Source organism: Trichomycterus rosablanca, chromosome 1, assembly GCF_030014385.1.
Source record: "Trichomycterus rosablanca isolate fTriRos1 chromosome 1, fTriRos1.hap1, whole genome shotgun sequence".
NCBI classification, from domain to species: Eukaryota; Metazoa; Chordata; class Actinopteri; order Siluriformes; family Trichomycteridae; genus Trichomycterus; species Trichomycterus rosablanca.
In genome coordinates, this window is record NC_085988.1 from 87378872 (window position 1) to 87397367 (window position 18496).

Here is an 18496-nt window from a genome sequence, read left to right on the forward strand (position 1 = left end):
ACAATGCACCAATACACACAGCAAGACTGGTGAAAGATTGGTTTGATGAACATGAAAGTGAAGTTGAACATCTCCCATGGCCTGCACAGTCACCAGATCTAAATATTATTGAGCCACTTTGGGGTGTTTTGGAGAAGCGAGTCAGGAAACGTTTTCCTCCACCATCATCACGTAGTGACCTGGCCACTATCCTGCAAGAAGAATGGCTTAAAATCCCTCTGACCACTGTGCAGGACTTGTATATGTCATTTCCAAGACGAATTGACGCTGTATTGGCCGCAAAAGGAGGCCCTACACCATACTAAAGCAATAAGCCACGAGAGGCCGTGCGTTACTGTGATTTTAGCACGGGGATGACGCGAGGCGGAGAGCCTAAAACTTCTTTCCCCGTGATAAAATCATAGCAGTAACGCACGGTCTCGAGTGGCTTATTGCTTTTATAAAACGGCGGTCAACATAAAATATAATAAATACAACAATGTTTAATTCATAAATTTATTTATTGTGTATAAACGTACAATAAAGCATTTTTCCGCGACGCAAAATAGTTCGATTAACAGTGTTGCTAGGCAACATGAGGGCGAAAATAACATTAATTTTTTCTATTCAGTGGCGTATTAATATGGAATGATGTGAGGTGGTCATAGGTGCGAGTTTATCGGGGATTTTACAACGGCTTCGAACGCGGCTCAGCCAATCAGATTTTAGGACCGGAACTATCCGTTTTATAATAACTGTCTTCTGAAAATAACTCAACACACAGCCATTAATGTCTAAATAGCTGCAACATAAGTGAGTACACCCCACAGTGAACATGTCCAAATTGTGCCCAAAGTGTCAATATTTTGTGTGACCACCATTATTATCCAGCACTGCCTTAACCCTCCTGGGCATGGAATTCACCAGAGCTGCACAGGTTGCTACTGGAATCCTCTTCCACTCCTCCATGATGACATCACGGAGCTGGTGGATGTTAGACACCTTGAACTCCTCCACCTTCCACTTGAGGATGCGCCACAGGTGCTCAATTGGGTTTAGTCCATCACCTTTACCTTCAGCTTCCTCAGCAAGGCAGTTGTCATCTTGGAGGTTGTGTTTGGGGTCGTTATCCTGTTGGAAAACTGCCATGAGGCCCAGTTTTCGAAGGGAGGGGATCATGCTCTGTTTCAGAATGTCACAGTACATGTTGGAATTCATGTTTCCCTCAATGAACTGCAGCTCCCCAGTGCCAGCAACACTCATGCAGCCCAAGACCATGATGCTACCACCACCATGCTTGACTGTAGGCAAGATACAGTTGTCTTGGTACCTCTCACCAGGGCGCCGCCACACATGCTGGACACCATCTGAGCCAAACAAGTTTATCTTGGTCTCGTCAGACCACAGGGCATTCCAGTAATCCATGTTCTTGGACTGCTTGTCTTCAGCAAACTGTTTGCTGGCTTTCTTGTGCGTCAGCTTCCTTCTGGGATGACGACCATGCAGACCGAGTCGATGCAGTGTGCGGCGTATGGTCTGAGCACTGACAGGCTGACCTCCCACGTCTTCAACCTCTGCAGCAATGCTGGCAGCACTCATGTGTCTATTTTTTAAAGCCAACCTCTGGATATGATGCCGAACACGTGGACTCGACTTCTTTGGTCGACCCTGGCGAAGCCTGTTCCGAGTGGAACCTGTCCTGGAAAACCGCTGTATGACCTTGGCCACCGTGCTGTAGCTCAGTTTCAGGGTGTTAGCAATCTTCTTATAGCCCAGGCCATCTTTGTGGAGAGCAACAATTCTATTTCTCACATCCTCAGAGAGTTCTTTGCCATGAGGTGCCATGTTGAATATCCAGTGGCCAGTATGAGAGAATTGTACCCAAAACACCAAATTTAACAGCCCTGCTCCCCATTTACACCTGGGACCTTGACACATGACACCAGGGAGGGACAACGACACATTTGGGCACAATTTGGACATGTTCACTGTGGGGTGTACTCACTTATGTTGCAGCTATTTAGACATTAATGGCTGTGTGTTGAGTTATTTTCAGAAGACAGTAAATCTACACTGCTATACAAGCTGTACACTGACTACTCTAAGTTATATCCAAGTTTCATGTCTATAGTGTTGTCCCATGAAAAGATATAATTAAATATTTGCAGAAATGTGAGGGGTGTACTCACTTTTGTGATACACTGTGTATATATATATATATATATATATATATATATATATATATATATATATATATATATATATATATATATATATAGTGGTATGTAAAAGTTTGGGCACCCCTGATATTTTTCATGATTTTCCTTTATAAATCATTGGTTGTTTGGATCAGCAATTTCAGTTAAATATATCACATAGCAGACGAACACAGTGATATTTGAGAAGTGAAATGAAGTTCATAGGATTTACAGAAAGTGTGCAATAATTATTTAAACAAAATTAGGCAGGTGCATAATTTTGGGCACCCTTGTCGTTTTATTGATTTGAATACCTTTAGCACTAATTATTGGAACACATAATTAGTTTTGTAAGCTCATTGACCCTTGACCTACATACACAGGTGAATCCAATTATGAGACAGGGTTAAGGTGGCCAATTGCAAGTGTTTCTCCTCTTTGCATCTTCTCTGAAGAGTGGCAACATGGGAGCCTCAAAACAACTCTCAAATGACCTGAAAACAAAGATTGTTCAACATCATGGTTTAGGGGAAGGATACAAAAAGCTATCTCAGAGATTTCAGCTGTCAGTTTCCACTGTGAGGAACATAGTGAGGAAATGGAAGACCACAGGCACAGTTCAAGTTAAGGCACGAAGTGGCAGGCCAAGAAAAATCTCAGATAGGCAGAGGCGAAGGATGGTGAGAACAGTCATAGTCAACCCACAGACCAGCTCCAAAGACCTACAACATCATCTTGCTGCAGATGGTGTCACTGTGCATCGTTCAACTATTCAGCGCACTTTGCACAAGGAGAGGTTGTATGGGAGAGTAATGCAGAAGAAGCCTTTTCTGCGCACACGCCACAAACAGAGTCGCTTGAGTTATGCTAAAGCACATTTGGACAAGCCAGCTTCATTTTGGAATAAGGTGCTGTGGACTGATGAAACTAAAATTGAGTTATTTGGACATAACAAGGGGCGGTATGCATGGCGGAAAAAGAACACAGCATTCCAAGACAAACACTTGCTACCCACAGTAAAATTTGGTGGCGGTTCCATCATGCTGTGGGGCTGTGTGGCCAGTGCAGGTACTGGGAATCTTGTTAAAGTTGAGGGTCGCATGGATTCCAGTCAATATCAGCAGATTCTTGAGAACAATGTTCAAGAATCAGTGACAACGTTGAAGTTGCGCCGGGGCTGGATACTTCAACAAGACAACGACCCTAAACACTGCTCAAAATCTACTAAGGCATTCATGCAGAGGAACAAGTACAACGTTCTGGAATGGCCATCTCAGTCTCCAGACCTGAATATTATTGAAAATCTGTGGTGTGACTTAAAGCGGGCTGTCCATGCTCGGAAACCATCAAACCTGACTGAACTGGAGATGTGTTGTAAAGAAGAATGGTCCAAAATACCTTCAACCAGAATCCAGACTCTCATTGGAAGCTATAGGAAGCGTTTAGAGGCTGTTTCTGCAAAAGGAGGATGTACTAAATATTGATGTAATTTTTCTGTTGGGGTGCCCAAAATTAGGCACCTGCCTAATTTTGTTTAAATAATTATTGCACACTTTCTGTAAATCCTATGAACTTCATTTCACTTCTCAAATATCACTGTGTTCGTCTGCTATATGATATATTTAACTGAAATTGCTGATCCGAACAACCAATGATTTATAAAGGAAAATCATGAAAAATATCAGGGGTGCCCAAACTTTTACATACCACTGTATATATATATACAGTGTATCACAAAAGTGAGTACACCCCTCACATTTCTGCAAATATTTTATTATATCTTTTCATGGGACAACACTATAGAAATAAAATTTGGATATAACTTAGAGTAGTCAGTGTACAGCTTGTATAGCAGTGTAGATTTACTGTCTTCTGAAAATAACTCAACACATAGCCATTAATGTCTAAATGGCTGGCAACATAAGTGAGTACACCCCACAGTGAACATGTCCAAATTGTGCCCAAAGTGTCAATATTTTGTGTGACCACCATTATTATCCAGCACTGCCTTAACCCTCCTGGGCATGGAATTCACCAGAGCTGCACAGGTTGCTACTGGAATCCTCTTCCACTCCTCCATGATGACATCACGGAGCTGGTGGATGTTAGACACCTTGAACTCCTCCACCTTCCACTTGAGGATGCGCCACAGGTGCTCAATTGGGTTTAGTCCATCACCTTTACCTTCAGCTTCCTCAGCAAGGCAGTTGTCATCTTGGAGGTTGTGTTTGGGGTCGTTATCCTGTTGGAAAACTGCCATGAGGCCCAGTTTTCGAAGGGAGGGGATCATGCTCTGTTTCAGAATGTCACAGTACATGTTGGAATTCATGTTTCCCTCAATGAACTGCAGCTCCCCAGTGCCAGCAACACTCATGCAGCCCAAGACCATGATGCTACCACCACCATGCTTGACTGTAGGCAAGATACAGTTGTCTTGGTACTTCTCACCAGGGCGCCGCCACACATGCTGGACACCATCTGAGCCAAACAAGTTTATCTTGGTCTCGTCAGACCACAGGGCATTCCAGTAATCCATGTTCTTGGACTGCTTGTCTTCAGCAAACTGTTTGCGGGCTTTCTTGTGCGTCAGCTTCCTTCTGGGATGACGACCATGCAGACCGAGTCGATGCAGTGTGCGGCGTATGGTCTGAGCACTGACAGGCTGACCTCCCACGTCTTCAACCTCTGCAGCAATGCTGGCAGCACTCATGTGTCTATTTTTTAAAGCCAACCTCTGGATATGATGCCGAACACGTGGACTCGACTTCTTTGGTCGACCCTGGTGAAGCCTGTTCCGAGTGGAACCTGTCCTGGAAAACCGCTGTATGACCTTGGCCACCGTGCTGTAGCTCAGTTTCAGGGTGTTAGCAATCTTCTTATAGCCCAGGCCATCTTTGTGGAGAGCAACAATTCTATTTCTCACATCCTCAGAGAGTTCTTTGCCATGAGGTGCCATGTTGAATATCCAGTGGCCAGTATGAGAGAATTGTACCCAAAACACCAAATTTAACAGCCCTGCTCCCCATTTACACCTGGGACCTTGACACATGACACCAGGGAGGGACAACGACACATTTGGGCACAATTTGGACATGTTCACTGTGGGGTGTACTCACTTATGTTGCAGCTATTTAGACATTAATGGCTGTGTGTTGAGTTATTTTCAGAAGACAGTAAATCTACACTGTTATACAAGCTGTACACTGACTACTCTAAATTATATCCAAGTTTCATGTCTATAGTGTTGTCCCATGAAAAGATATAATGAAATATTTGCAGAAATGTGAGGGGTGTACTCACTTTTGTGATACACTGTGTATATATATATATATATATATATATATATATATATATATATATATATATATATATATATATATATATAGTGGTATGTAAAAGTTTGGGCACCCCTGATATTTTTCATGATTTTCCTTTATAAATCATTGGTTGTTTGGATCAGCAATTTCAGTTAAATATATCACATAGCAGACGAACACAGTGATATTTGAGAAGTGAAATGAAGTTCATAGGATTTACAGAAAGTGTGCAATAATTATTTAAACAAAATTAGGCAGGTGCATAATTTTGGGCACCCTTGTCGTTTTATTGATTTGAATACCTTTAGCACTAATTATTGGAACACATAATTAGTTTTGTAAGCTCATTGACCCTTGACCTACATACACAGGTGAATCCAATTATGAGACAGGGTTAAGGTGGCCAATTGCAAGTGTTTCTCCTCTTTGCATCTTCTCTGAAGAGTGGCAACATGGGAGCCTCAAAACAACTCTCAAATGACCTGAAAACAAAGATTGTTCAACATCATGGTTTAGGGGAAGGATACAAAAAGCTATCTCAGAGATTTCAGCTGTCAGTTTCCACTGTGAGGAACATAGTGAGGAAATGGAAGACCACAGGCACAGTTCAAGTTAAGGCACGAAGTGGCAGGCCAAGAAAAATCTCAGATAGGCAGAGGCGAAGGATGGTGAGAACAGTCATAGTCAACCCACAGACCAGCTCCAAAGACCTACAACATCATCTTGCTGCAGATGGTGTCACTGTGCATCGTTCAACTATTCAGCGCACTTTGCACAAGGAGAGGTTGTATGGGAGAGTAATGCAGAAGAAGCCTTTTCTGCGCACACGCCACAAACAGAGTCGCTTGAGTTATGCTAAAGCACATTTGGACAAGCCAGCTTCATTTTGGAATAAGGTGCTGTGGACTGATGAAACTAAAATTGAGTTATTTGGACATAACAAGGGGCGGTATGCATGGCGGAAAAAGAACACAGCATTCCAAGACAAACACTTGCTACCCACAGTAAAATTTGGTGGCGGTTCCATCATGCTGTGGGGCTGTGTGGCCAGTGCAGGTACTGGGAATCTTGTTAAAGTTGAGGGTCGCATGGATTCCAGTCAATATCAGCAGATTCTTGAGAACAATGTTCAAGAATCAGTGACAACGTTGAAGTTGCGCCGGGGCTGGATACTTCAACAAGACAACGACCCTAAACACTGCTCAAAATCTACTAAGGCATTCATGCAGAGGAACAAGTACAACGTTCTGGAATGGCCATCTCAGTCTCCAGACCTGAATATTATTGAAAATCTGTGGTGTGACTTAAAGCGGGCTGTCCATGCTCGGAAACCATCAAACCTGACTGAACTGGAGATGTGTTGTAAAGAAGAATGGTCCAAAATACCTTCAACCAGAATCCAGACTCTCATTGGAAGCTATAGGAAGCGTTTAGAGGCTGTTTCTGCAAAAGGAGGATGTACTAAATATTGATGTAATTTTTCTGTTGGGGTGCCCAAAATTAGGCACCTGCCTAATTTTGTTTAAATAATTATTGCACACTTTCTGTAAATCCTATGAACTTCATTTCACTTCTCAAATATCACTGTGTTCGTCTGCTATATGATATATTTAACTGAAATTGCTGATCCGAACAACCAATGATTTATAAAGGAAAATCATGAAAAATATCAGGGGTGCCCAAACTTTTACATACCACTGTATATATATATATATACAGTGTATCACAAAAGTGAGTACACCCCTCACATTTCTGCAAATATTTTATTATATCTTTTCATGGGACAACACTATAGAAATAAAATTTGGATATAACTTAGAGTAGTCAGTGTACAGCTTGTATAGCAGTGTAGATTTACTGTCTTCTGAAAATAACTCAACACATAGCCATTAATGTCTAAATGGCTGGCAACATAAGTGAGTACACCCCACAGTGAACATGTCCAAATTGTGCCCAAAGTGTCAATATTTTGTGTGACCACCATTATTATCCAGCACTGCCTTAACCCTCCTGGGCATGGAATTCACCAGAGCTGCACAGGTTGCTACTGGAATCCTCTTCCACTCCTCCATGATGACATCACGGAGCTGGTGGATGTTAGACACCTTGAACTCCTCCACCTTCCACTTGAGGATGCGCCACAGGTGCTCAATTGGGTTTAGTCCATCACCTTTACCTTCAGCTTCCTCAGCAAGGCAGTTGTCATCTTGGAGGTTGTGTTTGGGGTCGTTATCCTGTTGGAAAACTGCCATGAGGCCCAGTTTTCGAAGGGAGGGGATCATGCTCTGTTTCAGAATGTCACAGTACATGTTGGAATTCATGTTTCCCTCAATGAACTGCAGCTCCCCAGTGCCAGCAACACTCATGCAGCCCAAGACCATGATGCTACCACCACCATGCTTGACTGTAGGCAAGAGACAGTTGTCTTGGTACTTCTCACCAGGGCGCCGCCACACATGCTGGACACCATCTGAGCCAAACAAGTTTATCTTGGTCTCGTCAGACCACAGGGCATTCCAGTAATCCATGTTCTTGGACTGCTTGTCTTCAGCAAACTGTTTGCGGGCTTTCTTGTGCGTCAGCTTCCTTCTGGGATGACGACCATGCAGACCGAGTTGATGCAGTGTGCGGCGTATGGTCTGAGCACTGACAGGCTGACCTCCCACGTCTTCAACCTCTGCAGCAATGCTGGCAGCACTCATGTGTCTATTTTTTAAAGCCAACCTCTGGATATGACGCCGAACACGTGGACTCAACTTCTTTGGTCGACCCTGGTGAAGCCTGTTCCGAGTGGAACCTGTCCTGGAAAACCGCTGTATGACCTTGGCCACCGTGCTGTAGCTCAGTTTCAGGGTGTTAGCAATCTTCTTATAGCCCAGGCCATCTTTGTGGAGAGCAACAATTCTATTTCTCACATCCTCAGAGAGTTCTTTGCCATGAGGTGCCATGTTGAATATCCAGTGGCCAGTATGAGAGAATTGTACCCAAAACACCAAATTTAACAGCCCTGCTCCCCATTTACACCTGGGACCTTGACACATGACACCAGGGAGGGACAACGACACATTTGGGCACAATTTGGACATGTTCACTGTGGGGTGTACTCACTTATGTTGCCAGCCATTTAGACATTAATGGCTGTGTGTTGAGTTATTTTCAGAAGACAGTAAATCTACACTGCTATACAAGCTGTACACTGACTACTCTAAGTTATATCCAAGTTTCATGTCTATAGTGTTGTCCCATGAAAAGATATAATGAAATATTTGCAGAAATGTGAGGGGTGTACTCACTTTTGTGATACACTGTATATATATATACACCCCTCACATTTCTGCAGATATTTAAGTATATCTTTTCATGGGACAACACTGACAAAATGACACTTTGACACAATGAAAAGTAGTCTGTGTGCAGCTTATATAACAGTGTAAATTTATTCTTCCCTCAAAATAACTCAATATACAGCCATTAATGTCTAAACCCCCGGCAACAAATGTGAGTACACATGTGATTTGTTAGTGTTACTAGGTCTCAGGTGTGCATAGGGAGCAGGTGTGTTCAATTTAGTAGTACAGCTCTCACACTCTCTCATACTGGTCACTGAAAGTTCCAACATGGCACCTCATGGCAAAGAACTCTCTGAGGATCTTAAAAGACGAATTGTTGCGCTACATGAAGATGGCCAAGGCTACAAGAAGATTGCCAACACCCTGAAACTGAGCTGCAGCACAGTGGCCAAGATCATCCAGCGTTTTAAAAGAGCAGGGTCCACTCAGAACAGACCTCGCGTCGGTCGTCCAAAGAAGCTGAGTGCACGTGCTCAGCGTCACATCCAACTGCTGTCTTTGAAAGATAGGCGCAGGAGTGCTGTCAGCATTGCTGCAGAGATTGAAAAGGTGGGGGGTCAGCCTGTCAGTGCTCAGACCATACGCCGCACACTACATCAAATTGGTCTGCATGGCTGTCACCCCAGAAGGAAGCCTCTTCTGAAGTCTCTACACAAGAAAGCCTGCAAACAGTTTGCTGAAGACATGTCAACAAAGGACATGGATTACTGGAACCATGTCGTATGGTCTGATGAGACCAAGATTAATTTGTTTGGTTCAGATGGTCTCAAGCATGTGTGGCGGCAATCAGGTGAGGAGTACAAAGATAAGTGTGTCATGCCTACAGTCAAGCATGGTGGTGGGAATGCCATGGTCTGGGGCTGCATGAGTGCAGCAGGTGTTGGGGAGTTACATTTCATTGAGGGACACATGAACTCCAATATGTACTGTGAAATACTGAAGCAGAGCATGATCCCCTCCCTCCGGAAACTGGGTCGCAGGGCAGTGTTCCAGCATGATAATGACCCCAAACACACCTCTAAGACGACCACTGCTTTATTGAAGAGCTGTAAGCTCCCTCCTACAGATATAAAACAATCAATCACGGACTATATTAAAAACAGGTGGCAGAAAGAATGGGAAAAACAAAAGCAGATTAAACTCTACAACATCCACCCCAACATCCAAACACGTCCAACACTACCAGCTGGAAAGAGACTGGAACAGACGACATACACAAGATGTCGTTTTGGGCACTCCCGCCTAACACACCTGGTGAAGGGAGAACGCCCACCGATATGCGAACACTGTAACACACAAGTAACCATCGAGCATTTATTAACAAAATGCACAAAATATAACATAGAACGACAAAGTCTCGCAATTCCAAACACAATGGTAGAAATCTTTAACAAAACCAAAACAGAAACTCTGATCAATTATTTGAAAAATACAGGACTGATAGTACACATCTAGAAATAAACACAGAAAGGACACAAGACAAAGAACATGAATAAATAACCCGAACGAAGCTAGGTACCGATCCTGCCATGAGAATGACCAATGGGTAAACATGGCGTTAAACAACAAACAAACATACACACACACATTCCTATACGTACACTCACATATATACACACACACTCTCTTATACGTACACACACACACACACACACTGACACACACACACATTCCTATACGTACACTCACATATATACACACACTCTCTTATAAACAAATAAGTTTTTTAATTTGACTTAAAGGCATCTATTGTGTGGGACTCCTTTATGAAAAGTGGAAGACTATTCCAGAGTCTTGGGGCAGCTACAGAAAAGGCCCAGTCACCCTTAAACCTCATTTGAGAACGTGGAATAGCTAAGAGCAGTTGGTTAGAGGATCGTAGAGCTCGTGGAGTGGAGTAAACACAGAGAAGGTCAACGATATAGCTCGGAGCCAAGCCATGTAAAGCCTTAAAAACAAATAATAGAACTTTAAATTCTATCCTATATTTGACTGGTAACCAATGCAATGATGCAAGTATGGGGGTAATGCTCTCCCTTTTCTTGGTACCGGTCAGGAGCCTCGCGGCTGCATTTTGAACCAGCTGTAGACGTGACAAGCTTGACTGACCGATTCCCAAGTACAGTGAATTGCAAAAATCGATATGCGAGGAAATAAAAGCATGCACTACTGTTTCCAAATCATTAAAAGAAAGGATACTTTTCATTTTAGCAATGTTCCTAAGTTGAAAGAAACTAGCTCTCACAACAGCATTAACTTGTTTCTCAAACTTAAGAGCGGGATCAAAAATGACACCCAGATTTTTTACATGGCTATATACATACGATGTTAATGGCCCCAGATCATTAGCTATGGCCCTGAGTGGTTGAGAAAAGTGATGAAAAGGTTTAAGCATGTAAGCAGAGTTTTGTACAAAGTAAATTAGAAAAAATACATGAATCTGAACTGAAATATTCTAGAACCTGAAAATGACTTATTGAATTGTTATTATTATTGAAATAATTCAGCTTAGGTTGGTCTGTCAGAAACAGAATCTGCTTTATTTCATTCTCCAGCTCCATCACCTTGTGCTCCAGCTCCTGTATCCTTGCAGATGCAGCATCCACTGCACCTGTGACAAAAGAAGGAACACATTACATTACGATTATTCTTTTACATTAAATATCTAAAATGAAGTCAAAAGATGTGCTGGACATTCATTCAGGCTATATTCTAGACTCTTTAGACTGTTATTCAGGAAGTATTGCATCTTTACACTGTTATTCAGATAAATATAGTATCTTTAGACTGTTATATTGGTATATTTAGTTGTAATGTTACTCACCACCAGGAGACGGAGGATGCCAGTAATCGTGCTCCATAACATTAGCCATAGGCTCATAGCTCCCGGTTCCTGCTCGTCTCTCTCTCCCGTTGCGGCTTCAATGTTACTTGCCCTCCTGTATGGTGCCTGACGATCCTTCCGACTCCCAAAATCATTCCAGGCAAATCGCGATGGAACCGATCCCTTTCTAAGTCTAACTCTGCTCCCTCCCTCTTTCACATACAACTCCTCAGGCTTGAAGTGCAGGCCACACACATACGTACTGCCACGCAGAATAGTACATTTGGCACCTTCTTCTCTCCTAATTGCAGTAATCCATTTAAGGCGTAAATGTACATTTTTGGGGAAGTCGTGAAAATTTCAATGTGGATGTTTTCTTTTATTCTTAGAGCAAAAAGGTACGCTACAGTAGCACTTGCTATGCTGCTCTATTTTATCGGTACGGCTAAGCTGCACTGTTTACCCTGCTATTTTTTACTTCCGCATTCCAAACCCGGAAATGTGAAAAGGGCCTATTTGGACATGTTCACTGTGGGGTGTACTCACTTATGTTGCAGCTATTTAGACATTAATGGCTGTGTGTTGAGTTATTTTCAGAAGACAGTAAATCTACACTGCTGTACAAGCTGTACACTGACTACTCTAAGTTATATCCAAGTTTCATGTCTATAGTGTTGTCCCATGAAAAGATATAATGAAATATTTGCAGAAATGTGAGGGGTGTACTCACTTTTGTGATACACTGTATACACACTCTCTTATACGTACACACACACACACGCACACTCACATATACACACCTACAGTCTTATACATACACACACTCAAATACACCGTCTTATACAAACACACACTCTATAGGTACACACACACACTGACACACTCCTATGATGTTTGTACTCAGTAGTAATTGTTGTGTGTGTGTGTGTGTGTGGGGGGTGTGTGTGTGTGTGATGTACAGGTGGATAGAGAACTGGCCTCAGGAGAATTCTTCCTGCGTGAGAGTGAGAAACGCCGCCACAAAATGAGCCAGATCAAAGTGAGTAACGTTTACATTGTGCATTATAGATTCATAATAATTATAATATCATTCATATTTATCTTCAGAGAACTGATGGTTTTACAGAAACACAAACACCAGGGTACAAGATTATAAAATAATAAAATATATAATATAACATTTATTATAAATCCTGATGTTATAATAGAAACCAGCATCTGTTACAGCTGAGGATACAGTAACGTTATTGTGTGATCGTGTGAAGGTTGTGTGAACGTTACAGTAACGTTATTGTGTGATCGAGTGAAGGTTGTGTGAACGTTACAGTAACGTTGTGTGATCGTGTGAAGGTTGTGTGAACGTTACAGTAACGTTATTGTGTGATCGTGTGAAGGTTGTGTGAACGTTACAGTAACGTTATTGTGTGATCGAGTGAAGGTTGTGTGAACGTTACAGTAACGTTATTGTGTGATCGTGTGAAGGTTGTGTGAACGTTACAGTAACGTTATTGTGTGATCGTGTGCAGGTTGCAGTAACGTTATTGTGTGGTTGTGTTAACGTTGCAGTAACATTATTGTGTGATCGTGTGAAGGTTGTGTGAACGTTGCTGTAACGTTATGTGATCATGTGCAGGTGAAGCAGGCTGAAGCTCTCAGTAAGAAGCAGGAGGAGAGGAAGAAAGCGTTTATTCCTCCTAAAGAAAAAACAACCATCAAAAAATCCAACAAAGGTAAAAAAAACACCTCAAATAATTATAATAAAACCGTGTGTGTTCAGTCTCACATCATGTATCACTGACACACATCCTGCAGCAGGTGTGTTGGTTCATTAGGACTCCTGTACACTCGTATTTCATGAGTAAAAGCTGATGTTGATGATTTTTGATCTTTAGCTCCTGATGGTGATAAATTCGACATCGAGGTGATTAAAGCCAAAGTGAAAAAAGCAAAAAATAAGAAGCTCGGAGCTCCAGCAGCACCGAACCCTCAAACAGCGCCACCTACTGAGCACAGCAAGAACAAGAGGAACAAGAAGATAAGCTGAACATCAGCACTGCTGCTAACAACCTGTACATGTGTGTGTGTGTGTGTGTGTGTGTGTATCTTGCATTTGTTACCGAACACAAACTTTTATTCTGAATAAACACTCGTCTGTATAAACCAGATAAAGAGGAAACATTTATTGATTTATCTTTATTTATTTTATACAGAATAAAAATGCACAGACGTTATAAAGCTGATTCATGAATAAAAGATTATTTAATATAAGCAAAAATATTTGGACAGCGACGCTGAACCACATAAACACTGATGAAGGTGAAGAGTAGTGACGCAGGTCTGATGATCAACACGGTGATACAGAACTCATCACACACTCCTCCCGCCGTCCACTTATCTCCTACACACAACACACACACACACACACTCACATATACAGTGTATCACAAAAGTGAGTACACCCCTCACATTTCTGCAAATATTTCATTATATCTTTTCATGGGACAACACTATAGACATGAAACTTGGATATAACTTAGAGTAGTCAGTGTACAACTTGTATAGCAGTGTAGATTTACTGTCTTCTGAAAATAACTCAACACACAGTCATTAATGTCTAAATAGCTGCAACATAAGTGAGTACACCCCACAGTGAACATGTCCATATACACAGTATATACACTGTACACACAATCAACACACACACACACTCCTCCTGCCGTCCACTTATCTCCTACACACAACACACACGATAAACACACACACACTATATACACTACACACATTCTACACACAATCAACACGATACACAGTAAACACATAGTATATACACTGTACACACAATCAACACGATACACACATTCTACACACACAGTAAACACACTCAGTATATACACTGTACACACAATCAACACACACAGTAAACATACACTGTATACACACAGTAAACACACACACACACAGTAAACACACACACACAGTAAACACACACACACACACAGTAAACACACACACAGTAAACACACACACACAGTAAACACACAAATAAGGAGTCAGAGCGGAGGAGTCAGTACCTGTCTCAGAGTCTGGGGTGGAGTTCCCTGTAAATAAACACAGCATACACACACACACACACACACACAAATAAGGAGTCAGAGTGGAGTAGTCAGTACCTGTCTCAGAGTCTGGAGTGGAGTTCCCTGTAAATAAACACAGCATACACACACACACACACACACACACACACACACAGTAAACACACAAATAAGGAGTCAGAGTGGAGGAGTCAGTACCTGTCTCAGAGTCTCGAGTGGAGTTCCCTGTAAACAGAACACAGTAAAGTTACTCATCAGTAATGAAACCACCACCTTCATCTGATCGTGTGTGTGTGTGTGTGTGTGTGTGTGTGTGTGTGTGTGTGTGTGTGTGTGTGTCTGTGTGTCTGTGTGTCTGTGTGTGTGTGTGTGTGTGTGTGTGTGTGTGTGTGAGAGAACACTTACGACAGAGGTTCTCCTCACAGCGTTCTCCTCCACACTGACTGCACGCTGGGCCTCGTTTATACGGAGGAACTCCCTGATAATTCCCTCTAAACACAGAAACACTTTATATTTTATCTTTACTTTACTTTACTATACTAACAGTACTAAACATCCTCTATAAGCTGATTACTAACAGTACTAAACATCCTCTATAACCTGATTACTAACAGTACTAAACATCCTCTATAACCTGATTACTAACAGTACTAAACATCCTCTATAACCTGATTACTAACAGTACTAAACATCCTCTATAACCTGATTACTAACAGTACTAAACATCCTCTATAACCTGATTACTAACAGTACTAAACATCCTCTATAACCTGATTACTAACAGTACTAAACATCCTCTATAACCTGATTACTAACAGTACTAACATCCTCTATAACCTGATTACTAACAGTACTAAACATCCTCTATAACCTGATTATTAACAGTACTAAACATCCTCTATAACCTGATTACTAACAGTACTAAACTTCCTCTATAAGCTGATTACTAACAGTACTAAACATCCTCTATAAGCTGATTACTAACAGTACTAAACATCCTCTATAACCTGATTACTAACAGTACTAAACATCCTCTATAACCTGATTACTAACAGTACTAAACATCCTCTATAACCTGATTACTAACAGTACTAAACATCCTCTATAACCTGATTACTAACAGTACTAAACATCCTCTATAAGCTGATTACTAACAGTACTAAACATCCTCTATAACCTGATTACTAACAGTACTAAACATCCTCTATAACCTGATTACTAACAGTACTAACATCCTCTATAACCTGATTACTAACAGTACTAACATCCTCTATAACCTGATTACTAACAGTACTAAACATCCTCTATAACCTGATTACTAACAGTACTAACATCCTCTATAACCTGATTACTAACAGTACTAACATCCTCTATAACCTGATTACTAACAGTACTAACATCCTCTATAACCTGATTACTAACAGTACTAAACATCCTCTATAACCTGATTACTAACAGTACTAACATCCTCTATAACCTGATTACTAACAGTACTAACATCCTCTATAACCTGATTACTAACAGTACTAACATCCTCTATAACCTGATTACTAACAGTACTAACATCCTCTATAACCTGATTACTAACAGTACTAAACATCCTCTATAACCTGATTACTAACAGTACTAACATCCTCTATAACCTGATTACTAACAGTACTAACATCCTCTATAACCTGATTACTAACAGTACTAACATCCTCTATAACCTGATTACTAACAGTACTAACATCCTCTATAACCTGATTACTAACAGTACTAACATCCTCTATAACCTGATTACTAACAGTATTAAACATCCTCTATAACCTGATTACTAACAGTACTAACATCCTCTATAACCTGATTACTAACAGTACTAACATCCTCTATAACCTGATTACTAACAGTACTAACATCCTCTATAACCTGATTACTAACAGTACTAACATCCTCTATAACCTGATTACTAACAGTACTAAACATCCTCTATAACCTGATTACTAACAGTACTAACAGCCTCTATAACCTGATTACTAACAGTACTAAACATCCTCTATAACCTGATTACTAACAGTACTAACATCCTCTATAACCTGATTACTAACAGTACTAAACATCCTCTATAACCTGATTACTAACAGTACTAAACATCCTCTATAACCTGATTACTAACAGTACTAAACATCCTCTATAACCTGATTACTAACAGTACTAAACATCCTCTATAACCTGATTACTAACAGTACTAACATCCTCTATAACCTGATTACTAACAGTACTAAACATCCTCTATAACCTGATTACTAACAGTACTAAACATCCTCTATAACCTGATTACTTACAGTACTAAACATCCTCTATAACCTGATTACTAACAGTACTAAACATCCTCTATAACCTGATTACTTACAGTACTAAACATCCTCTATAACCTGATTACTAACAGTACTAAACATCCTCTATAACCTGATTACTTACAGTACTAAACATCCTCTATAACCTGATTACTAACAGTACTAAACATCCTCTATAACCTGATTACTAACAGTACTAAACATCCTCTATAACCTGATTACTAACAGTACTAAACATCCTCTATAACCTGATTACTAACAGTACTAACATCCTCTATAACCTGATTACTAACAGTACTAAACATCCTCTATAACCTGATTACTAACAGTACTAAACATCCTCTATAACCTGATTACTAACAGTACTAAACATCCTCTATAACCTGATTACTAACAGTACTAAACCTGATTATTAACAGTCGTACTCATGCACACTCACGCTGTAGCGTAGTTACAGATGAAAATGGCTCCTGGTCTGTGTGAGAAGTCCGTGTTACGAACACCTCCGGGACAGTCGACCACCGCACAACCGACCTTATACGACTCCGCCCAGACCACCTGCAAAGAGAAAGAGAGAGAGACCACTATTAATCACCCGCCAATCATTCTACATCTACACCATCATCATCATTATGTATAGAATATAGAGTTTATAATTCTATTATCATTACATCACGTTTACATGCTAATAATCATGTCAAAAGTATGTGGACAGTTGACCATGAGGTTGTTAGACATTCTAGTCTCACACCATCACTGTTAATGTAGAGATGCCCCCCCCCCCCCCAGCCTTCACTTTCTCTAAGATTTTGGAGTGTGTCTGTAGGAATTTATTTCCATTCAGTCAAAAGAGCATTCGTGAGGTCAGACACTGATGTTAGAAAAAAACACCCTCACCGCTTGTGTGGATAAGTGTGGGTGTGTGTGAGTGTGTGCGTATAAGTGAGTGTATGTGTGTGTACCTGTGTGTGTGTGTGTGTACGTGTGTATGTGTGTGTGAGTGTGTACCTGTGTATAATGACCACAGACGTCGGTGCACTTCAGTGTGTGTGTGTGTGTGTATGTGTATGTGAGTGTACCTGTGTGTGTGTGTGTAAGTGTGTGTGTACCTGTGTATATGTGTGTGTGGGTGTGTGTGAGTGTGTGCGTATAAGTGAGTGTATGTGTGTGTACCTGTGTGTGTGTGTAAGTGTCTCTATGTGTGTGTGTGTGTGTGTGTGTGTGTGTGTGTGTGTGTGTATGTGTATGTGAGTGTACCTGTGTGTGTGTGTACCTGTGTGTGTAAGTGTGTGTGTGTATGAGTGTGTGTGTGTGTGTGTACCTGTGTGTGTGTGTACCTGTGTGTGTAGGTGTGTGTGTGTATGAGTGTGTGTGTGTGTACTTCTGTGTGTGTAGGTGTG

The 18496-nt window shown here is 41.2% G+C and overlaps 2 protein-coding genes across 2 annotated transcripts in view; one reads left to right on the top strand and one right to left on the bottom strand.

Annotated features, from left to right (window-relative positions):
- krr1 (KRR1 small subunit processome component homolog) overlaps positions 1-13844 on the top strand; it is a 31163-nt gene extending 17319 nt beyond the window's left edge. Inside the window, exons 8-10 of the mRNA XM_063007485.1 lie at positions 12630-12707; positions 13302-13398; positions 13561-13844. Of these exons, the coding sequence (XP_062863555.1) occupies positions 12630-12707; positions 13302-13398; positions 13561-13712 (327 nt within the window). The 3' untranslated portion in view covers positions 13713-13844. The remainder of the gene's footprint in view (positions 1-12629; positions 12708-13301; positions 13399-13560) is intronic.
- Positions 13845-14059: 215 nt separating this feature from the next.
- On the bottom strand, positions 14060-18143 carry glipr1a (GLI pathogenesis-related 1a; the record flags this gene model as incomplete). Its single annotated transcript, XM_063012732.1, has 7 exons — positions 14060-14066; positions 14375-14399; positions 14740-14766; positions 14959-14985; positions 15166-15251; positions 17536-17654; positions 18105-18143. Coding segments are annotated over 7 exons (330 nt in total), but the record flags the coding sequence as incomplete, so codon positions are not given.
- Between the last annotated feature and the right edge of the window lie 353 nt (positions 18144-18496).